This window comes from Acinonyx jubatus, chromosome B4 (genome assembly GCF_027475565.1).
Source record: "Acinonyx jubatus isolate Ajub_Pintada_27869175 chromosome B4, VMU_Ajub_asm_v1.0, whole genome shotgun sequence".
NCBI classification, from domain to species: domain Eukaryota; kingdom Metazoa; phylum Chordata; class Mammalia; order Carnivora; family Felidae; genus Acinonyx; species Acinonyx jubatus.
This window is the reverse complement of record NC_069387.1, coordinates 30395407-30417942: the sequence shown is the minus strand read 5'-3', so window position 1 is coordinate 30417942 and position 22536 is coordinate 30395407. Positions and strand designations below refer to the sequence as shown.

Sequence of the window (22536 nt, the reverse complement as noted above, 5' to 3'; positions counted from 1 at the left end):
CCTCAGAATTGGAGCCAGAATAAATTAGTTCAACACATGTCTATTGTGTATCTACTATACACAAAGTACAGTATTAAGCAATTCTTGATTCTTTATTCTCCCTTATCCCCTTTGTGTATTTGTTGAATCCCTCTTATTTATCTGCCCATATCCCTGTTCTGGTTTATCCTCCTCACAGCCATCAGAGTGATTTTTTTTTTTTTTAGAGTTTATTCATTTTTAAGAGAGAGAGAGAGAGAGAGAGAGAGATCAGGGGAAGGGCAGACAGAGACACAGAATCCAAAGCAGGCTCCAGGCTCTCAGCTGTCAGCACAGAGCCTGACGTGGGACTTGAATTCACAAAATGTAAGATTGTGACCTGAGCCAAAGTCGGATGCTTAACCGACTGAGCCACCCAGGCTCCCCAGAGTGATTTTTCTAAAACAGAACTCTGAATGGCTTCTCAATGCCCGAGAGAGAGAGAGTCCAAATTCCACAGTGTGGCTTGCTAATCCTCCCCAGTCCAGCCCCGGACTTGTGCTCTCTCTGTTCTTGTGTTTTGTCTTGGAGATGATGGCACTGCTGAGAATGAGAGGCATTGGGGTAGGTTTGGGGGTGTTAGAGATGATGGGAATTAAAAAAAATATTGTTTATTTACTTTTGAGAGAGAGAGACAGAGCATGAGCAAGGTAGCAGAGAGAGAGGGAGACACAGAATCTCTAGCCTCTGAGCTGTCAGCACAGAGCCCAACATGGGGCTCAAGCCCACAAACTGCAAGATCGGGACCTGAGCCAAAGTCAGACACTTAATCGACTGAGCCACCCAGGTGCCCCCGATGATGGGAATTTTGAAGAATATCTTTGGAAACTTGAGGGAGACTCAATTAGACATGAACATACAGGCTACTTGAGATAGGAAATTCTAGCTGAGAGTATTAGTGATCAACATGGTAATGTGACCATAGCTAAAAATGCTTAGAGGGAATAGAAAAATAATTTTTGATTACTTCTGCAATGGGGATTAATGAGTCAGACATGGCAGAAAGTCAAGGAAGGTACTCTGGAGGCCTGGGGAAGAGGCAGGTGGAGCATCACCCACTCTGGGTAGGATGGTGAGTACAGCTCAGGGACGTATATCCTAATTGCCTGGGAGGATGCAAGAAGGGTCAGTACTCTAGGGGTTCGAAAGCCTAGGGGCTGTGGTCAAAACAATATATTTTTTGGACTCCTGGATCTTGGAGGTGGGACAGTTCATGATGATTTGAGGTCAAAGATATGCCATCCATGTGAGTTCCTGAGAGAACAGAGATTAAGGTCCAAAGAGTTAATGAGTTCAGTTCAAAATGTTGGGATTATAATTACATTAGGTATATGGGAAGGTAGGTTAGAAGGAAGAGTGGTGTTAGAAAAGGCTTACAGTTAAAAAAAAAAAAAAGATCCTGATTTATTTTGGAAAGGGTATGGACCCAACTGCCACAGAACTGAGAGGTCGGTTATATTGTAGGGAAGGAGAGATAAAGGTAGAAATGTAGTCAGAGCCTTCAATGCTAGATTGGAAGGCTGAAGAAAGATGGTATGAGGACAGAACACTGGCCCACTGGCCAAGCAACCTAGCTCTTCAGGACTGTTTTCTTGTATGGTAAACCAAGAGACTTAGAGCAGATGGTTGAGTGTCAGTTATTAAACCCTTTGTTATAATGAAAATTTAAGAGAAAGCTGAATGTGTCAGGTAAAGCAATACAAGTAGAGCTTCTCCAAATGTGGTCCACAGACCAGCACCATCAGCATCACCTGGAGCTCCCTTCAGACCTCCTGGATCTGGGTGAGGCCCAGGAATCTGTATTTTAACAAGCCCTGGAGGGGTGATTCTGAAGCATGTTACTTTGAGAAGCAGTGATCTAGAGTTAAATCATCTCTGAGGTCCTTTTTACTCCTAAAATCCAACACCTCAATATACTCTATACAAGGGCAGAAACCTATAAACGTTTTGATTAAGGGGCTTAGTGACCAAATTGGGGTCTGTGGAAGATAATTTTGAGAAAGGAGAAGATAGAAAAATGGGAAAAGCAGTACTAGTTTGAAGGACTTTGCCTCTGTTCAGGTAAGGAAGGAGGAGCCTAGAGCAGCCAACTGGCCATATGAAACCACCATCCAAGAGTAAAAACTCCCCATGAAGTCGATCCTAGCCTAACTTTCAGATGTTATATAAGAACTTCAGCAGATATAATACCTTAAAAAATCTCTAATTGTGTTTCTGCAACAACATTACTGTTAAAGGTATTGTTTTTCTAAAACATTTATTTTTATTTTTATTTATTTAGTTAAAATTTTTTTTTATGTTTATTTATTTTTGAGAAAGAGAGAGACAGAGACAGAGACAGAGACAGAGACAGAGACAGAGACAGAGTGTGAGCAGGGGAGGGGCAGAGAGAGAGAGAAAAAGACATAGAATCTGAAGAGGCTCCAGGCTCTGAGCTGTCAACACAGAGCCCAACGCGAGGCTAGAACTCACAAGCCATGAGATCATGACCTGAGCCGAAGTCGGACACGCAACCGACTGAGCCACCCACGTGCCCCTAAAACATTTATTTTTAGATGATCAAGTAAATTGAGTCATTCCCATGTAACAACATGACAGAATTATGTTAATCTACTTATATTGTTTGCCATAATTGACTTAATCTCTTCCTACCAGCTTTCCTAAAGCAGGATTCTTTTTTTTTTTAATTAAGTTTTTTATTTTAAATCCAGTATAGTTAACAAACAGTGTTATATTAGTTTCAGGTGTACAAGACAGAGATTCAACACCTTCATACAACACCAAGTGCTCATCACAATAAGTGCCCTCCTAATCCCTATCACCTATTTCACCCATCTCCTCACCTACCTCCTCTCTGGTAACCATCAGGATGTTCTCTGTAGTTAAGAGTCTGTTTCTTAGTTTGTCTCTTTTTTCCCCTTTGCTCATTTGTTATGTTTCTTAAACTGTTATGCTTCTTAAATTCCACATAGGAATGAAATCATATGGCATTTATCTTTCTCTGACTTATTTTGCTTAGCATTGTACTCTCTAGCTCTATCCATGTTGTTGCAAATGGCAAGATTTCATTCCTTTTTATGGCTGAGTAATATTCCATTATACATATACCACATCTTTATCCATTCATCAGTTGATAGACACTTAGACTGCTTCCATTATATGGCTATTGTAAATAATGCTGCAATAGATACATTGGGGTGCATGTATCCCTTTGAATTAGTGTTTTTGTATTTTTTGGGTAAATACCCAGTAATGTGATTACTGGATCATAAGGTGGTTCTATTTTTAACTTTTTGAAGAATCTCCATATTATTTTCCACAGTGGCTGTACCAGTTTGCATTCCCACCGACAGTAACAAGGTTCCTTTCTCTCCACATCCTTGCCAACACTTGTTTCTTGTGTTGTTGATGTTAGCCATTCTGACAGGTCTGAGTTTTGGTTTTCATTTTTCCTGATGATAAGTGATGTTGAGCATCTTTTCATGTGTCTGTTGGCCATCTGGATGTCTTCTTTGGCCAAATGTTCATGTCTTCTGCCCATTTTTTAAATGGATTATTTGGTTTGGGGATGTTGAATTGCATCAGTTCTTTTTATATTTTAGATTCTAACCCTTTATCAGATATGTCATTTGCAAATATCTTCTCCCATTCTGTAGATTGCCTTTTAGTTTTGTTGATTCCTTTGCTGTGCAGAAACTTTTTATTTTGATAAAATAGTTTTTATAGTTCCAGTAGTTTATTTTTGCTTTTATTTCCCTAGCCTCAGGACACATATCTAGAAAAATGTTGCTATGACCAATATCAGAGAAATTACTGCTTGAGCTCTCTTCTATGATTTTTATGGTTTCAGTTTTCACATTTAGGTCTTTAATCCCTTTTGAGTTTATTTTTGTGTATGGTGAAAGAAAATGGTCCAGTTTCATTCTTCTGCATGTTGCTGTCCAGTTTACCCAACACCATTTGTTGAAGAGACTGTCTTTTTCCCCATTGGATATTCTTTACTGCTTCATTGAAGATTAATTGATCACATAATTGTGGATTTACATCCAGGTTTTCTATTCTGTTACATTTCTATGTGTCTATTTTTGTGCCAGTACCATACTGTTTTGATTACTACAGTTTTATAATATAAGTTGATGTCTGGAATTGTAATACCTCCAGTTGTACTTTTCTTTTTCAAGCTTGTTTTGACCATTCAGGATCTTTTGTGGTTCCATACAAATTTAAGGATTATTTGTTCTCATTCTATGAAAAATGTTATTGGTATTTTGACAGGGTTTGCATTAAATGTGTAGATTGCTTTGGGTAGTATGGACATTTTAACAATATTTGTTCTTCCAATCCATGAGCATGGAATGTCTTTCCATTTCTTTGTATTATCGTCAATCTCTTTTATCGATGTTTTATAGTTTTGGAGTACGGGTCTTTTACCTGTTTGGTTAATTAAGTTTATTCCTAGGTATTGTTTTTGGTGCAATTGCAAATGGGATTGTATTCTTAATTTCTCTTTCTGTGACTTCATTATTAGTGTTTACAAATGCAGCATATTTCTATACATTGATTTTGTATACTGTGACTTTACTGAATTCATTTATCAGTTCTCATAGCTTTTGGGAAGGGTCTATTGGATTTTCTTTTTTCTTCTCTTTTTTTCTTTTTCTTTCTTTTTTTTTTTTCTTGAGAGAGAGAAAGAGAGAGTGTGCGTGAGAGCGTGAGTAGGGAGGGACAGAGGGAGAGAATCTTGGGTTTTCCATACATAGTATCATGTCATCTGAAAGTAGTGAAAGTTGTATTTCTGACTTACCAACTGGGATGCTTTTATTTCTTTTTGTTGTCTGATTGTTGTAGCTAGGACTTCCAGTACTATGCTGAATAAAAATGGCCATCCTTGTCTTGTTCCTGACCTTAGGGGAAAAGGTGTCAGTTTTCCCCCATTGAATATGATGTTTGCTGTGGGTTGTTCATAGAATGTTTTTATTATATTAGGGTATGTTCCCTCTAAACCTACTTTGTTGAGGGTTTTTTATCATGAATGGGTGTTGTACTTCATCAGATGCTTTTTCTGTATCTATTGAAATGATCATATGTTTTTTATCATTTTTCTTATTGATATGATATATCATGTTGATTGACTTGAAGCAGGATTCTTTTTTGATGTGTGGTAAACATCCCTAGCAATGTATTTTTGCACAGAAAGGCTGAAAAGAGGAAAGAGTACAGTGGCTACCAGAAGGAGAAAAGCAAGTATATATGAAAATGGTTCTCAAACACAGAGTTCTAGCCTGCAAGGCCCTGCAGGGGTTTTCTCAGTCTCCATACCATACCATGAGGAGCAGTGGAATGCCACCTGACTTTGCCTGGGAATGTGGATTTCAAACCAGCATATTTGCAGCATTGCTGTTTAGTTAGTTATTTAATTGATCAGATGTATTGGGTGCTTACTATGTTCAGTCAGTGTGTCTGGTGCTAGAGAACAAAGATGGGGAAGAAAGAATATCCTTAGAGCCCTACAGTCGAACTGATACAACAGAAAAGAATATTTTGTACAGTTTATGATACAGGTATGCATGGAGTATTAAACACAGAGGAACCATGCCCAAATAAATTGTGGGTGGTTAGGAAAGGCCTGAAAGAAGACCTCAGTGCTTGCTTTGGGAGCACATATCCTAAAATTGGAGGGATACAAAGAAGACTAACATGGCTCCTGCACAAGGATGCATGTAAATTCATGAAGCATTCCATATAGAGAGAAAGAAAAGGAAAGGAAAGGAAAGGAAAGGAAAGGAAAGGAAAGGAAAGGAAAGGAAAGGAAAGGAAAGAAAAAGAAAGGAAAGGAAAGAACACCTCGTTAAATTTGGAATATATTTTAAATACATAACTTTGAGAAAGAGAGAAACATATATTTGGGAACTAAGATTGATGGGATTTTTTTCTGGCTGGTGACATTGTATCTACATGTGAAATGTCCAAGTTTGAGACTAAATGAGCATTTCCTACTTCTTAGCTGTAGATATTGTTCATTGGGAGATGTAGAAATGATTTGATATCCATTTTGGTCCCCTTATATGATTTTTTTTTCCTAATGGGGGTGGTGAATATGTTGGCATACATTCCCATGCCAGCTACTTAATATGAACAATCATGTTAGGAAAAATGTTTGAGAAAATCTTACACATCCAGAAACTCACCTACAAAAGGTCATAGGCCAAAGTGTTGTATATCAAAATGCCATAGCAACTTTAGACTGAGCACTTGGCTTGTATTATCATTTCCTGTAATGAGTGAGCAGGGAATTATTTGGATGACAGGCTGATTACTTTAGGAATGGAATAATTTCCTAAATTGTGGGTCAGAAGTTGACCTTTTCTTTTTCTTTCTTCTTTTTTTTTTTAATTTTCAAACAATTGGGATCTTGCTGTTTTTTCTCCTTTCTACTGATCATATAAATGAGCTTGAAGTGACTATAATTCTTAGTGTATTAACTTTCATACTAATTCTCCTTGTTGCCTTAATAAGGTTTTGTCTGCCTCAATAAGAGCCTCAAAATGTAGCTGAGCCTATGGTTTTTATTATCTGTTTTACAAAATGAGCTTTGAGTATCTTAGTTTTTTTTTTTTTTCTTTTTCTGTGTGTATTCTGACCTTAAAAGGTCAGTCTGTTTGGAAAGGATGAGACTATGATCTCACCCATTGGAATGGTTTGCAGTCATTTTAGTTGTAAGGAACCAGATATTTGTCTTCAAGCTGTGTGTCCCTCTTAGTCCATATTAGTTGAAATTGTCATGCTTGTTGGAAATGCCACACACAAAGTGTGACCAGATGTATCATATAGAAGATCCGAGCCAATTACTTTACATACAGAGAGGGATGCTGCAGAAAATTCATCCAAGTAGCCCTTTTCAGTTCATCCATTTTCAAAATGTTCTCCCTAAACCCTAGCAGTGTGGAATGCACCTGTTCCTGGGCTTTTGTTCAAAATAATGTTTGGGCCTGAGGGAGCTGATTTGTGGCACAAAGGGTCTTTAGATGAGCAGAGGCCCAGGAAATTCCCTTAGCTCCATAACTGAAGTGCATTCTCTCCCAAGTTGGTTAAGAAGAGGAGGAGGAGGACGAAGATGACAAGGAGGAGGAGGAGGGGGAGGAGGGGGAGGAGGAGGAGGAGGAGGAGGAGGAGGAGGAGGGGAGAAAAAGCAACTTCTTCACCATGTAATGCCAGGTGCAGCATAAATAAAGCAGCAAGTTGCTTTAAATCTTTCTTAAGATAATGGAACAATAGCTGAGGTTAGGGTTATTATCACAGAGCTCAGATATGGACAGAACTTAGTGTTGCTTTTAAAAGAATTAAATTGCACGCTGCAGACATAAGTACAGTATGCTGTTAAAACTTTGCAGATACCTGAGTGTTGCCCACAAGGAGACTTGCTGGCTGAGGCGGTTGATAGATGGGATAATGGAGCCTTTAATAGCTATATTGCTAAATCCTTTCCATCCCAGGTTGGTAGTGACTCAAAGTAGTTTAGTCCTTCAGATGGAAAATTGATCCTCTGCGATGTGAATACCCTCTTCTCCCCCAAGCTTTCTTCCCAGCTGTCTGTCTTTAAACAACAACAAAAAAAAAGGTCTGTCCTTTTTTCCATTTTTCTGTCTGGGACTTTTAATGGCTCCTCTTCCCTTTTTTAGGGTTTTGTCTGCTTTAATTAGAGAGCCAGTCTGTAGTACACAGCCACCCTGAAACCCTGGATTGCCTTCCCTGTACCTGGGAAGTTTGAGAAAATGATGCTTATCCTTTTGTTTTCATCTCTCCTAAGACTTCAAGGATATCTCCTGTAATTTCCTTATATTGGGGCTCCATGCCTTTACTCAAAAAATGCCTTCTCGGTTGATAGCTTTGCAGTTCAAACTGGGTGGAAATCACCTCCCTTGGAAATCAACCTGGAGAAAGCCATTCCTGCAAGCAAACAGGGACCCTTTACTCATGGCAAAAGCCTCTGTGCTGCTGCAAAGTAGACCCCTTTCTTCTAGCTCCAATGACCCATCTCCCAGCTGAAGGCTCCATGACCCATGGGCTGTGCTACCGGCAGAGACCTCAGGTAGTAGAAATGAATGAAGTTGCCTTTGGTCATCATTAGCATGGGACACTAGAAGGCTGGCTTATTTTTAGAGCTGCAATTTTCAGTATACCTGCTGTTTAAGGAGGGGGAAAAGTAGATCCAAACACTGGTTGGCAAAGACGAGAGAAAGACAAACGGTGTGTAAAAAACAAACATGTATTTATGAAAATTTTATGAGGGAAACTGGTTTGCTCTGCAGATTTTTCAAGCATTACTCACATCATTAGTAGCAATTAGGCTTTTCAACATTCAGAACCCACAAGAGTTCGATCAATAGTTGTAACAGTATCTTGTGTGATGGGATAGAGGTGGAAGGTTGTGAAGGCAGGATGTATAGACAAAAGTTAATTTTGTTTTGATTAAAAGTTGTAAATGAATCTACTATACAGAATAATTACCAAGCTTAGTGGTTGCCACTTTTTTTTTTTAAGTTTATTTATTTATTTTGAAAGAGGGAGAGAGAGAATCCCAAGCAGGCTCCATGCTGTAAGCGTAGAGCCCAGATCGGGGCTCTGTCTGTGAACTGTGAGGTCATGACCTGAGCCAAAACCAAGAGTTGGACGCTGAACTGACTGAGCCACCCAGGCGCCCCAGCAGTTGCCACTTCTAAACAGAGTGAACAGTTTATGCTTTTTACATGATTCAATGGCATAAAAGTCTTCCTACCCTCTACCAAATCTTTAAATTACCATTTTATCAGAATGTGGAATTTATATTAGGGTTACAGCAAGTTTGAATTGCCAACATAGGAATTCCAAATCTCAGGTGGATGTGTCCTTTTAGTTATTGTCACCATCATTATCTTTATCATCACTTTTCCTCTGAAGCAGTTGAACTTGTATCTTATTTTTGTTTTCCATATGTGCCCTTGAACATAGGTGAAAATTTGAAAATTTTATTCATTTTGAATAGAAAACTCAAAAGTATCATTTGTAAGAATAGTACATATATGTGTGTATATGTGAAGATATACAGGTGCACACACACATATGCTTACACACTATGTGAAGAAAAATTAGAGTATTTAAAAATTATTTTCTATAAATGCTAATAAAAGAGTAATGAATTTTATTTCATAAGTGACACATGCACTCATAGATTAAGCTCTAAAAGTCTTCCAATATTCCTGGCTCTAAATGGTACTGACACTTTGTATGCTGTATAGTTATTTTTGTTCTTTAGTCTTAACGGTTTTGTTTTATATTCTTATTTTGGAAAAATAAGAATGATTTTATTTAACTGAGAAAAATGTTTAGTTAATGAAATCTGATTTTTGATATTTTGTTTTACACTAATAAGTGATAGCCAAATTGTGTAGCTTTCCCAAACTTTATATAATTTTTTGTATTGTATAAATACTATCTCTCCATAATCATGATAGAGACCAATACTTTGCAGCTCATTTATAAAAGCAACATGCATAGTTTTCGCTTGTGGCTTTAAACATAAGCCATGAAGAAATTTACATATCATGGTCCTCCAGTGTACTGTGTAACAGATAACCATGTATTTATTTCTATTTACTACCTCTACATTATTATGGCCCTGCCAGCCTTGGCAATTTTTTTACTTAAAAGGTCATTGCTTGTCACAAATTTCATCATAAACAAGGCCAGGTCATCTGAGATTTGTATTCTGAAAACAGAGCTATTATTGCCTGGAAGATATCCAGAATTAATATTTAAAAAATTTTTTTTAATGTTTATTTATTTTTGAGAGAGAAAGACAAAATGCAAATGGGGGAGGGACAGAGAGAGGGAGACACAGCATCTGAAGCAGGCTCCAGGCTCTGGGCTGTCAGCACAGAGTCCAACGCAGGGCTCGAACTCACACACTGTGAGATCATGACCTGAACTGAAGTCAGACGCTTAACTGACTGGGCACCCAGGCACCCCTTGATCTCCAGAATTATTACAATTATAATTTACCTGTGTGTTTCCCTGTATATATGTTACTTTGTGGTTGTAGCTGTTAATGCTGTTCTTTTTGAAAACATGAACTTCTCCCTGGGGTTACAAATTACCTTTCTTCATTTCTTTATTTTTATTATTTTGGACTCCAGACACATTATTCTATTTCTGCCATAGAGATGGAAACCACTGTATTTAAAAGTCAGGATTGTCGATTATAATACTGCTCCCACAATTTACATTTTTATGAGAACGTCATTGAAGTCATGAATCAGGTTATTTTTGATTCGGGCCAAGTATAAAACTTGCCAGGATAAACTTACGTCAGTGTTGCTCTAGGCTGGTCATGTATACAATCTTCCTTGAGATCTGTGGCTCAGTAACATTTCATCTTAAAGATAAGGGGAATTCTTCTTAAGAACCTACCCTTCTGCATGCTTTGAAAAAAGAAATGGAATAAAAGTCATCGTAGTGGGCAGACTAGTATGAAATATGTCAGTTTGCCAATACCAAACTCATTCACTCATGTTAAGTTTTCAGATCCTGTGTGATGATAATTTTATTATTGGAGTTCATCAAGATCCAACTGGGTCCTTGCCATGGATAAGGTTTGAGGTGCACAGTGTCAGAAAACACACAGTTGAGGAAACAAAAGCCTTTCAACTTTTTTTTTTTCTGTCAATCAAATTTTCAGGCCTCTGGGAGAAACAACTTAAAAATACACCTGAAATGTCTACAAGACCTTGCATTTTCTTTTCACATCTCCACAAGCAGTGTGTCACAGAACAGCATGAGCTTAAGAAGCCCATTACTAAATCCTGCTGCAGAATGCCAGATCTCTCAAGACTGCTTGACACATGTATATAGCTTATACTGAGTGAAAAGGAAAGGGAAACGTGGTTCTTTTTGAGGGTGGAAAGAAAATTGTGTAGTATTTTCTTGCTTTGCTTTCCCTCTGTCCAGTGGCTTCTCTCAAGCTTCCCAAGCCTCACCCTGAACAATAGAGCCGCTCAGTTTTCTTTTTGGCCAGCCTCATCAAGTGTAATAGAAGAAAATGTCTGTCTTCTTTAATGTAGTTGATGAACAATTGGTTGACGCTTTGTTTACATAAGCAGAACTCACTCGGCAAAGTGTTTTCCTCGCTCAAGGCACCACTGATGTGTTATTTGAACGGTGTTGTGGAGCGGGTCTCAGAACACACATTTGTTCCAGTGAGTGTGGTTATAAACATCCACTAGTAGAGACTGGGGTATTGTAAAGCCTAATCTCTTCACACATTATTTTTGTATCGGGATATTTTTAATATGCCCACTGACTATGCCCATATGCTTTGAAATTTTTGCCCCATATAATCCTTATTATTGCTTACCTACAAATAAGATAATGCTGGCCAGGCAGAAAGAGAACAATAGATGATGCTTTCTTTCTGTTCACACAAAAGCCAACCACAGGAGCCACTCCTTAAGTAACAAGCCCACATGCTACCTTACAACTCTCCAAATGAAAGCAAAGACTGTTATTTTAGGAAACTATTATCAAGTCAAAGTCTGCCATTGGTGTCTACGAGAGAAAATCGATAGCTTGTTTTTAAGAGGCATTCTTCATTCAGAATATGCCTATTGCACAATGTTGCGTCACACAAAGGGGAGCAGAGGTTAGCAAGTGCCAAAAAGGATTACTTAGTGAATGTCACTGATGCTACGATAAACCACTGTTGGGTGTTTTGTAGAGTTAGAGGCATCGTTGTCTATTTTGAGCAGACCAACTTTCATTTTCAAAGGGCAGATCTAGAAGGTAAGCTAAAAACTGTCAGTGAGAAGCTGAAGCATCCACAGGGGCTTGATCTGCATGGCACAATATACACAACCAAATATCTGAGTTTGCTGAGAGGCAGCAATCAGTGGATGACCTGCTGACCAAAGTATTTAGCCAGAAGGAGTAGAAATTTCTCTATAGGGTATAATTAACCTAGGTAAAAATGCCATTTCCTAATAAGTAAGGGAAAATGTATTGTCTCATAACCAATTCAAGGAGCTGTTAGCTGTTAGCTGTTAGGGTTTATTCTTTTGATGAGTGTTTCCATTTGACTGCCACCCCTGGGTTGGAGGAGACCTATACATGGCGAACGGTGCCTAATGTCAACGAATCTCCATTCAGAATTTAGCCATCACCCCTTAGGAGAAGGGGAATGAGTTCTATTGTAGCCCTACTGCTAGCCTAAAATAGGTAACCGCTGAGAAAATTCACCAGCACAGCCAACTTGCAAGTGCACACCCATGGACTTTCCCACTTCTGTGAATTATTGTAGCAAAATTTATTTACTTATTTATTTTTGACATTGGCATCTTATGCTCTCCTGAGGAGCCTTGCTCCCCTGTACTTGCTGGATATACAGGGGATGCAAACTGGTGTCTAATGTTGGTATTTACCAAACCATCAGGAAGACTGGAAAAGTTGACCCCTCAGGGCACCTGGGTGGCTCAGTCTTAAGGGTCTGATTTCAGCTGAGGTCATGATCTTCTGGTGAGTTTGAGCCCCCACATCGGGCTCACGGCTCTCAGCACAGAGCCTGCTTCTGATCCTCTGTCCCTTACTTCTTTCTCTACCCCTCCCCTGTGCTCGCTCGCTCTCTCTCTCTCAAAAATAAACATTAAATAAAAGAGAAAGAAAAGTTGGCCTCTCAATTTCAGACCATTCTGAAGCCATAATCAAAATTTAAGATGCTTATTTGGGGCTCATAAAAGCAAATAGATAACCTCTTTTCTCACACTTGGGAAAACTGCAGTTGGCTTTTTAAAAACTCACCACATCTGTAACATGTTTCTAGGTCAATCCTTAAGAATCGGAATGAGGCCCACCGGCCGGCCACATGATAGCCAGACTGCCTCTCTCGCTAAGCGTGTCGCATTTTTGCCCTTCAGCCCAACTCCAGAGCGGCGGCGCAGAGCGGCAGGCACTCGGTGTCGGTGGAGGTGCAGATGCAGCGCCAGCGGCAGGAGGAGCGCGAGGGGTTCCAGCAGGCCCAGCGCCAGTACAGCTCCCTGCCCCGGTAAGTCCCAGCCCGGCCCCGCGGGAAGCCCCTCCTCCACGCGCTCGTCCTGCGGGAGCCGGCAGGCAGAGGGCGCTGCTCAGCCTGCCCCCCATCTGACCCCTGGAAAGAAGCCCCCCGGAAGAAAGAAAAGTGTGGCAGGAGAGGCCGGCATTGTCACCCCCAAGTTCCCTAACCGCGAGCGAGATGATCTGCCATAGGAGCATCGGGCTGAGGGGTCACACCCGGGCTCTGGTACTGGTTCTTCTACTTCCCAGGTGGCCGCGGACCGGACGGGTTCTTCATCTGAAAAATGGAAAGCTAACGCTTATTTTGCCTGGCTGGTGGGGTGACTAGAGTGTCTGATGCTGTGTAAACCCAGAGCTCCGTGAAACGGGGCGGGGGGGGGAGGGGGGGGGGACGGTGCTCCACGGTCTGTGCCCAGGTAGGATCTCTCTTGCTCTCCTGCCATCCTTACACTTGTTCAGTGCGGATCCTCAGAGTCCCAGGGATGCCCACCTCATGAGCAGACTAGCCCGGGGGGGGGGGGTGTCTGCCGTGCTCCCCCCAAGGAGGTACCTCAGCCCCACGGGTTCTCTGCCAAAGGCCTGGAGAGCACTCAGGTGACCGAGCCCTAATACCCTGAAATGATAGCCCTTTTCCCATCTGAGTATTTCCTCCCTGCACAGTGAAGAATAAAAGTACCTATTTAAAAATACTCATCTTCCCAAACTTCCTATGATTCACTCCTATAATCACAATTCTTACAGGCATTTGTTCTATTTCAAAACCAGGTGACAAAAACATTTTGGTGGAAAAAATCCACTTACCATGTTTGTATCAAGTAGATTGCTTTGATTTTGAGCAGAGCAGTGTGGAGGCAATGTTTCTCTGTGTAAACTTGACTGACCTATACAAAAGTGGTCTTGATTTGCTTCTAATTTTTAATAAGGATGAGTCCCTGTAAATGTTAAATAATCCCTATAATAACAGCGAGGGACTTGGCTACATTGACGTGGATCAGACAAGGGAATGAGGGTGTGAATGAAAATCTACCAGGATGAGTAGCGTCATTCTCCTGATGGTAGTTTACTAGTATTGTAGTATTGTTCATTCAGTTGTTCTTTTTTCATCTAGAAAGCTCTATCTCCTTTGAAAACTAAATTATTTTTTTCTTTTAAATAAGAGAATTGCTTTTTTTCTTTCACATAGGAGAATATTTATTTAGCCCACTCTGGGTAAGAGTCACTGAAATTTAGGTCTGGACAGGACCTTGAACATGTTATCTTACAAGGAAGCAGCTCAGAGAAATTAAGTAACTTCCCCCAAGGTCCCACAGCTGGTCCATAATTTCTGCCAGAATTCAAACCCATACCTGCCCGTTCCCTAAACCCTGATTTCATAAGGCTCATTGCTACTGAGGGTTTTGGTTCCCAAGTCTGGAATGTCAGTGGGTGTAGGTGCAAAGTTCCTCTCTGCGTTCTACTTCCCTTAGCATATGGAAGATGGCCGCTGTATGAACCAGCCCCATGCATCAAATGTGAAACATTCCAGGATTATACATAAAGGTTCTTCTGTATAAAATCCCTCCACCCTGCCTATTTGGCTTGCTTTCCATCAGATGGATGAGTGTGATCAGGTCGATGGATTGACATACCTGACGGTCAGTAGCACATCACGGCCTATGCGAATGACATTGCCTGTGCAGGGGCTGTGATCTTATTTGATTGGCAAATTGTTTGACTTCATAAATTTTAGTTGTGTTTGAGAGTATAAGAAATGGAGGAGAAATATCAGAAAGCACATGTAAGAGGTGGAGTGAGGTGGGAAATGCACAAGGCTGAGGAAGGGAAGTGGGAGAGATGGTGGGTGAGGGCCCAGAAGTGTACACAGCCTGGCGTGAGAAGAACCGCCAGGGTCCCAGTCCTGGGGAAGAGGGCAAAGAGGGATCACTGACTTTCTCCTGGTCGTGTTCCCAGGTAGCTCCATATTCCAAACTGATGCTCCGCTGTCTTTTCCACCTCCTCCTCTAGGCTGCCCTTCCTCGCTCCCCTTCTCCCTTCTGAAGCACCTGGTAGAAGGATCTAATTCATGGAAGGGAGGGTTGCTGCTGCTGGTACTGCTGCCGTCTGGAGTGTTTCCCTAAATAATAAAAACTCCCTCTGGGTTCAGCGTAGCCCCCTTATTACTACTAGGCATTTTATTCTGTGTTGATATGACAAAAGCAGAAATCCCACGATGAAAAAGTTGTTTCAGGCAAGAGGTCTGGGAGGTCCCTACAGCCTGTTCTCTGCCTTTAGAGAACAGTTTCTGGATGGGAGTGTATATTTGTGGGAAGATTTAGGAATGCTGAGCCACACCCAGCTTAGGCACCACTTGACAAAGGCTGTGTGCGGAGATCCGGAGGAAGGTAACAAGACCAAAGAGGAGCTCAGAGGGAGATAGCAAGAACCTACATGGGCTTGAGTCAAAACCAGATTTCTGACATGTGATATTCTTCAAAGACCCTTGACCTCTGCTTTTCAGATGTTGACAGCAGAGTTTTGTCTAAACAAGTTGGTATGGCATTCAATACCAAAAAGACTTCACACACAACAGAAGTTCTCTTGAAAAGTGGAGCGTAAAATAAAACAAATGGTCAAGACTTTGTACCAGTAGCACTAGAGAAAGGGGTCTGAACTGAAGGGACGTACACAAGCCGAAGTGGTGTGTAAATTCTCACTGTGAATAACCAACTTATAGACGGAATTCAAATTATATTTTGAAATGTCGGTAAGGGATGCTAGTCAAGTCGTATCACTAGTTCGGGAGGAAAGGAGACCTGAGAGGACCCACACTTAAATCTCATTTAAAATTTTTTTTTATTCCTAAACTACTTATTCTTTTTTCTTCTTTACTCTCTTTTCTTTAATCCTTTTAAAATTTCTAGATTACTGTCTTAGTGTTCAAAAGGCAACTCTAAAACTGAGTAGAAGCATGTTCAGTTACAGTCACTGATAGAAAGACTTACTGAAGATCCTTTATGAAATATATGTATTTTTTCTTCTCCTGCTGACTCTCCATTTGCTCTTCATCTTTCCTTCTCCATGGCTTCCCATCTGTTGGTGGTAGACTTCTCTGCTCTGTACACCTCACTTCCCCTCTGTCTTCCGCACCTAGACATGGTCTCCCCACCAGGGCCATTTATTATGTCTCTCAGCTGCTTGTCAACTTGTCAGCCTTGGTATTTATATCTTTCTTCATCCTTCTATGTCCTCCTCACCTTAGTGACTAAATTGCTTTCCTGAGGCATTGGGTCTTTGGTGTAAGATGATGGTCTACATGATGGTGGTCTTCAAGCCATACTGGAAGCAGTTACAATCATTAAGTGATAGCTATTGCCAAACCAGGGCATTTGCCCTGAGTGGATTCAGAAAACTCTAGTAGGCTCATTCTAGGACCAGACACACCTGTCTGTTGGTTATAAAGAAATTCAGTGAACAGAGATTGCTGCTGTTGTTATTTGTGGCCTTTGACTAAGCAATCATGGGACAGTAAAAAGCTTCTTTCCAGTCTCTCAGAAAGTGGAGTTGTCTTCACTTAGAGAAGCTTCTTCAGTTATTCTTTGGTGCCTCTCCCTGCTTCTTGATTTCTACCCAATCCTTCTCACAAAGGATGGAAAGCTAATATTTTTTTAAATTTTTATTTAAAAATTTTTAATATTTATTTATTTTTGAGAGAGAGAGAGAGAGAGAGAGAGAGAGAGAGAGAGAGAGAGAGAACATGAGCAGGGGAGGGGCAGAGAGAGAGGGAGACACAGAACCCGAAGCAGGCTCCAGGCTCTGAGCTGTCAGCACAGAGCCTCACATGGGGCTCGAACCCACGAACCACAAGATCATGACCCGAGCTGAAGCCGGACACTTAATGGCTGAGCCTCCCAGGCACCCTGGAAAGCTAATATTTTGTTTATTGTTTTCCGTTGGTCACAAAGATGTCTCCCAAAACCCAGAGGCTAATCTTTGATGACAAAGTGACTTTGCCTTCAAACTACTCTTCCAGCACCCATTAGTCAGCCATTTACTGTGTGACACACTTTTCTAAGTATTTTACATGTGTTATTTCACTTATTTTTCCCTGTATCCTCTGAGGTTAGATATCTGGCCTGTTTCACAGATGAGACAACTTGGGCCCAAACAGTATAACCCTCCTGGGGTCACACAGCCGGCAAGTGGCAGACAGGATTGGAATCTCTATCTACCTGAACCTAAGCATCATGTAGAAAACTTTCATTGTCTGCTCTTTTCTCGAGTTTCTCTATGATCTGATCATTTCTTGTCCTCTCCTTAATTGAGAGCTTGTTGATACCACACTTACCACGGAAACATGTGTATATATGTGTTTGTGTGCCTGTATCTATGTATATGTTCTTTCCCCACATATCTTACTTCAACCCTCTGTGAGGTCTTCTTTCTTCCCTCTAGACGGCTTAGTTTGAAGAAAATTTTAGCTACAAGAAATTCTTCTTTCACATCATCATAATTTCTGTCCCTAACAAACCTTTAGTGACTTCTTGATGTGTTTAAATAAAAAAAGACTCTGTCTTCCTGAAATGATTCAAAACTCAGCTTACGGTGCATGAGAGCCATAGAGCGAAGCCTTGGGCTTTATAGAGTTGGGGGTTGGGGGCTGGAGAGGGTTAGTGGATCTCAGTAGGCTAAGGATGAAAAAGAGGTGAAATTTCTGTGGCCTACTTCTGGTTATCTTTAAATTGATTACTAACCCATGAAGGAATTCCACTTTTGTTGCTGTAACATCAGTAACAAGTTCGTTGTTTTAATTAAAGTTTCATGATTAATGTCAAATCCCTGGTTTCGTGCTGGCACTTTCCATCATTCATGTCCCTGGGCAGATTAATTTATGACTTTTTAAGTGAAGATAATCAGTGCTTTAGGCAAATAAACTATTCCATCAAATCTAAGGATTCTTGCCTGGGCTGATTGTACGAATGGTCTGATTCCCATTAAAAGAGAACCAGATAAAGATACTGGACACTGTTCAGTTAATCACAGTCATATCCAGAGATGATGCTGGACACCCCCAACTACATTTAAGGCCATGTGGAAAATGGGGAGATTTCATCCCAAACCATACTGATGGCACTTCTCAATGTTCAAAAATGCAAATGCTTCATTCCTGTGAGAGCCCCAGTGTCTGCATAGATCGCATTTTCCCTTCAGAGTCTTTCTGAACATCCTGTCATGTTGTGTGTGTTGATGTGAAAGCCTGAGCAATACATACTGTCGCCAAATGATTTTCTTATTGATAAATGGAGCAATATATTTTGTTTTATTACTCAATTCTCTCTTCCTCTCTTCCATTTTTAAGGCGAAAAATTAGGACATGTCTTCCTTTCTGGCACAAATTGTTTTATTTTATCATAGCCAATCTTATTGTAAATTCATAAAAGCATCTAGAGACTTGATAGTAAATTAAAGATGTTTCAAAACAATAATGTTTCCTGAAATGATGTGCAACTTTATTGCAGAAGTGCTAAGACTTGGAAATTTCTATATGGCTCTGATTTATTTCCCTATCCTGGAGTGACAGAATGGGAGTTAAGTAGGTTATCCCTGCCTTCAGGGAGGGTATGGTGTGTAGGAAAATAGTGCTTACTTTACAGACTTCCCAGGTTCTACAGGCCTGATGAGCATATATGCTGGAGAGTGTCGGTTGCTGACGTATACATCTCGAAAGCCAGGACTTTAAGGGACTGCCTGTTGCATTTTTAATCATATAGGAGTCTAGACTTAAATCTTTCATAACTGAACTCATATTGTAATCCATTACATGTACTTCCTATTAGCTAGTGTCTCGGGCATTATGGTGGCAGCTGTGTAAAATATTTGTTTTGCTTGTTTAGGATTGAATTGTAACATTCTAAAACGAGCAATTCCTGCTGGGGTAGAAGCTGCCAGATCACTAATACCCCCGTACAGAGTCTTGCCAGTGTGTCTGAATTGCAGGAGGTACTGTTACCCTATGCAGAATCAGTAGTACCTACGGAGACACAGAAGGAGGACCCTTACTTTTGGATAGCCACCCAAGCCCTCAGTGCTCTGTCCTGTTTAGCCATTGTTTGCTGAGGACAGTCCTGTGTTAATCCTCCAGCCCGCATCACTGTGGCTAACACACGAATGCAGTGCAGCACTATTGGTTGAGAGGTTCAAATGCATATTCCACTTCCCCCCTCCCCCACCTCCTTTCTCCCTTTCCTTTCTCTCTCTCCCCTTCTCCCAAGCCTCACACTAACCTTTGGGATTTGCTTTTCTAGGCAAAGCAGGAAAAACGCCAGCTCTGTGTCCCAGGATTCCTGGGAGCAGAACTACCCCCCTGGGGAAGGCTTCCAGAGTGCCAAGGAGAACCCCAGATACTCCAGCTACCAGGGCTCCAGGAACGGCTATCTGGGCGGGCACGGCTTCAACGCCAGGGTGATGCTGGAGACCCAGGAGCTCCTTCGCCAGGAACAGAGGCGGAAAGAGCAACAGATGAAGAAGCAGCCTCCTCCTCCCGAGGGGCTTAACAACTATGACTCATACAAGAAAGTCCAGGACCCCAATTACACCCCTCCCAAGGGGCCCTTCCGGCAGGACGTGCCCCCCTCCCCTTCTCAGGTCGCTAGGCTGAACAGACTCCAGACTCCTGAGAAAGGGAAACCCTTCTATTCCTGAACAGGAGAAGAGTGGAGACTTCATGTCATGCAATAAAGGACATTTTCTTATGAAGACTTGTATTTTGGGAGTTTTTTTAAAACCTTGATGGTACTATGGAATTTTTCTGTTTGTTGGTATCAGTGCCTTTAAGCAGTATGGGCGAAGAAATGGAAGGCCTTAATGTCTTTGCCACTATGTCTCAAGTGTCTATTTCATGGAAGGATTTCCCACCATCTGACAATCATCTGTTTGAGGCATTCACATGCTCTGCACCTCTCTGGAGTACCAGGAATGTTCACCTCCCCCATGAGATGTTCATGGCTTTATGTTACAGCCCCCTACAACTTGTGACAAATTACCTTGAAGTTGAAGGTGATATTGATCCCTCCTTCTCCCCTTTCGGTTTTCTTTGATGTGAGGCGACATCCCAATCTCTGGTGGATCAAAGTGGGTGACATACACCAGAAATTGGGGCTTTATGGTACTTCACAGCACAGTCATTTATGGTACTTTGTAATCAGTGTGGTTTTCCCTGTTCTCTCCCAGCTCCTTGCAACAGGAAAGTTCCTTCATCCTAGTAAAGAAGCTAAGCCATATCCAACACTGTCTGGTTATCATGGGGGTCCTTTTGCAACTGCCTTATAACTCGACATTACCAATAAAGCGATCATTGTAGTCTGTGTTTATAAATACACTTGTTCGGTCATGTTCCTGACACGTGTGTTGAGTCAGTGCAGCTCTGTGTGGGGGACGAGGGACAGGGAGTGACTTCTGGTTGGGGAAGAATGGAGCCTGCCCACCGGCCCTGTGCATATCATGACGTGGGAGGTGGTAGCTAAGAAAAGAATTCTCCCAGGATGAGCTTCTGGCCCACAACATCCCAGTAATTATTTTAATTAGTTTTCGTTTGACAGGTTGGCAGGAAGGGCATAGAGTGAGACAAAGATAAATCAGACGGTCGTTTTGGGATTCTAAAAACTCATCGGCTTGCTACAGTTTTTAAAGTCAGTTGGAAATCACGTTTGTCTAGCACACCCAGATGCTGTATCTCTGCCTGGTGATGCCATCCATGCTACTAGATAATTCTGCCACAAAACGAAGACAGATAAGGGGAAAGCTGTTATATCACCAAACAGTGGTAACAAAAGATTGCTCTCATGTCAATATTGTAATGTGTGTGGGGGTCACAAGGACCTCGATTGCTCCTGTGTTTTCAGCTGTCCGTCTGAACGTCATGTGTTGTGAACCATGGCTGGGTTGCTAAAGTGCCTGCAAATCCCGATGTGAAGAAAGCTTGAGATGAAAGCTCAGCACACCATGTATTAACAAAAAAAGAGAAAACAAACAAAAAAAGACATGTACCGATATGCCTTTTTTTTTTTTTACTGGCACATTGTATTTTTGTGTCCACTTGTTTTTAGAAAATATGTGAAGTGTCCACACGTACCTGTGTCTCTTTTGCATTTCTGTTATATGGTTCTATGTGTTCATAATGTGTGGCAATGTTTAAATGGTGTTACCAATGTAAGCACAGTGACCTTGGATGACAGCAGCTTTTTCTTACAGCCTTCCTTGAGCTGTGAGAAACAGCTTTCCCTGTACATATGAGACTTCTAATAAAAGGCATATTTCTTCCTGTTCTTTGTGGTGTCTCTAGTGCTCCTGTGGAAACTCCTAGCTGGGTTTTGGGTTGTTCATTTATTTTTTTTTTAAGTATATTAGCAGATGTGATTTCTTTTTTCGTATTTAGAAAAAGTTGAAAGTTTCCTTATATCTGTGTGCAGAGATGGAAGTGCATGATTGACTGCTTACTTGAACACCTGAGGAGGGCACAAGAAAGAGAAAAGGACCTGCTTAATGAGTTTACTGGAAGGCCCAGGCTGCCAAAAGAAGCCTGGGGAATTTGGAATTGAAGGAGCCAATACTCTACAGCTAAATAAAAGAAAAATTATTCAGAAAGCTACATAATATTCCCATTATTTTCCTTTGCTCCCTCTGGATCATTTCAGCAAGCCAAACATTTTGAGGGAGTCCTAGCCTTGCGTACCATGAGCCCAGAGAAAAGTCCAGATTCTTTTCCACTTTCAATACCAGCCAGTTCTTATTTCCAAATTACACAATGAGGCTTTGCTATATCTTTTAGATGCATTAATATGTATACGGTACTTTGAAGGCATAAAGGGCACTAGATCTACCCTAGATGCGTCTTGCGCACAAATATCCCTGTGCGCACCCCCACCACCACCACCACCCCCCCGCCTCCCGCAAAGGGCAAGCTTTGCACAGACCTGTTGCAAATTCCCTCCGTGTGGGGTGCCTGCATCAGCTGGTTGTCATAGCAGCCTTCGGCCTGTCACTAAATCCAATTCTGTCACCTCAGGATTAGTTATGAGAGGTGTGTAGCAAGCCAAAAAAATGGCACGTCTTTGGTTCTTATATGCATGCGAGGTGTGGGGAAGTAGAAAAGAGAAGATGGACAGATTTGTTAATTTTCTCACTGACCAGGAGGCCCATTGCAAATGCCAAAACTCACAGGTTGTTTATCTCAACAGACAGTGAGAAGTGGAGCAGGAGAGGTAATATTGTATGTTGGGGGACCCCAATCACAAAGGGATTTGTAGATTAAAACTGACAATTTGAGCTACACTGAGAGAAGTAGGACTAGATATGAGTCAGCACAGAAGGGGGACATGCTCTACAGAGCAGTCTTGTCCAAATGGCTGACCTCTGGCTCCAGAGCAATTCCAAAGGCCCCGGCAGGATCACGGGAAGAGCATATCT

At 41.3% G+C, this 22536-nt stretch overlaps 1 protein-coding gene and 1 non-coding gene across 25 annotated transcripts in view; both read left to right on the top strand.

Annotated features, from left to right (window-relative positions):
- The window catches only part of PARD3 (par-3 family cell polarity regulator), a 665533-nt gene extending 644138 nt beyond the window's left edge, over positions 1-21395 (top strand). For all 24 annotated transcript variants that reach the window (XM_027073800.2, XM_027073806.2, XM_027073797.2 and 21 more), the window contains 2 exons: positions 12960-13087; positions 19377-21395. In XM_027073800.2, coding sequence (XP_026929601.1) covers positions 12960-13087; positions 19377-19773 — 525 coding nt within the window. In that variant the 3' untranslated portion in view covers positions 19774-21395. The remainder of the gene's footprint in view (positions 1-12959; positions 13088-19376) is intronic.
- On the top strand, positions 5661-5766 carry LOC113603769 (U6 spliceosomal RNA). Its single transcript, XR_003425456.1, has one exon. It is a non-coding gene; the product is annotated as a U6 spliceosomal RNA (small nuclear RNA).
- Positions 21396-22536: the final 1141 nt, after the last annotated feature.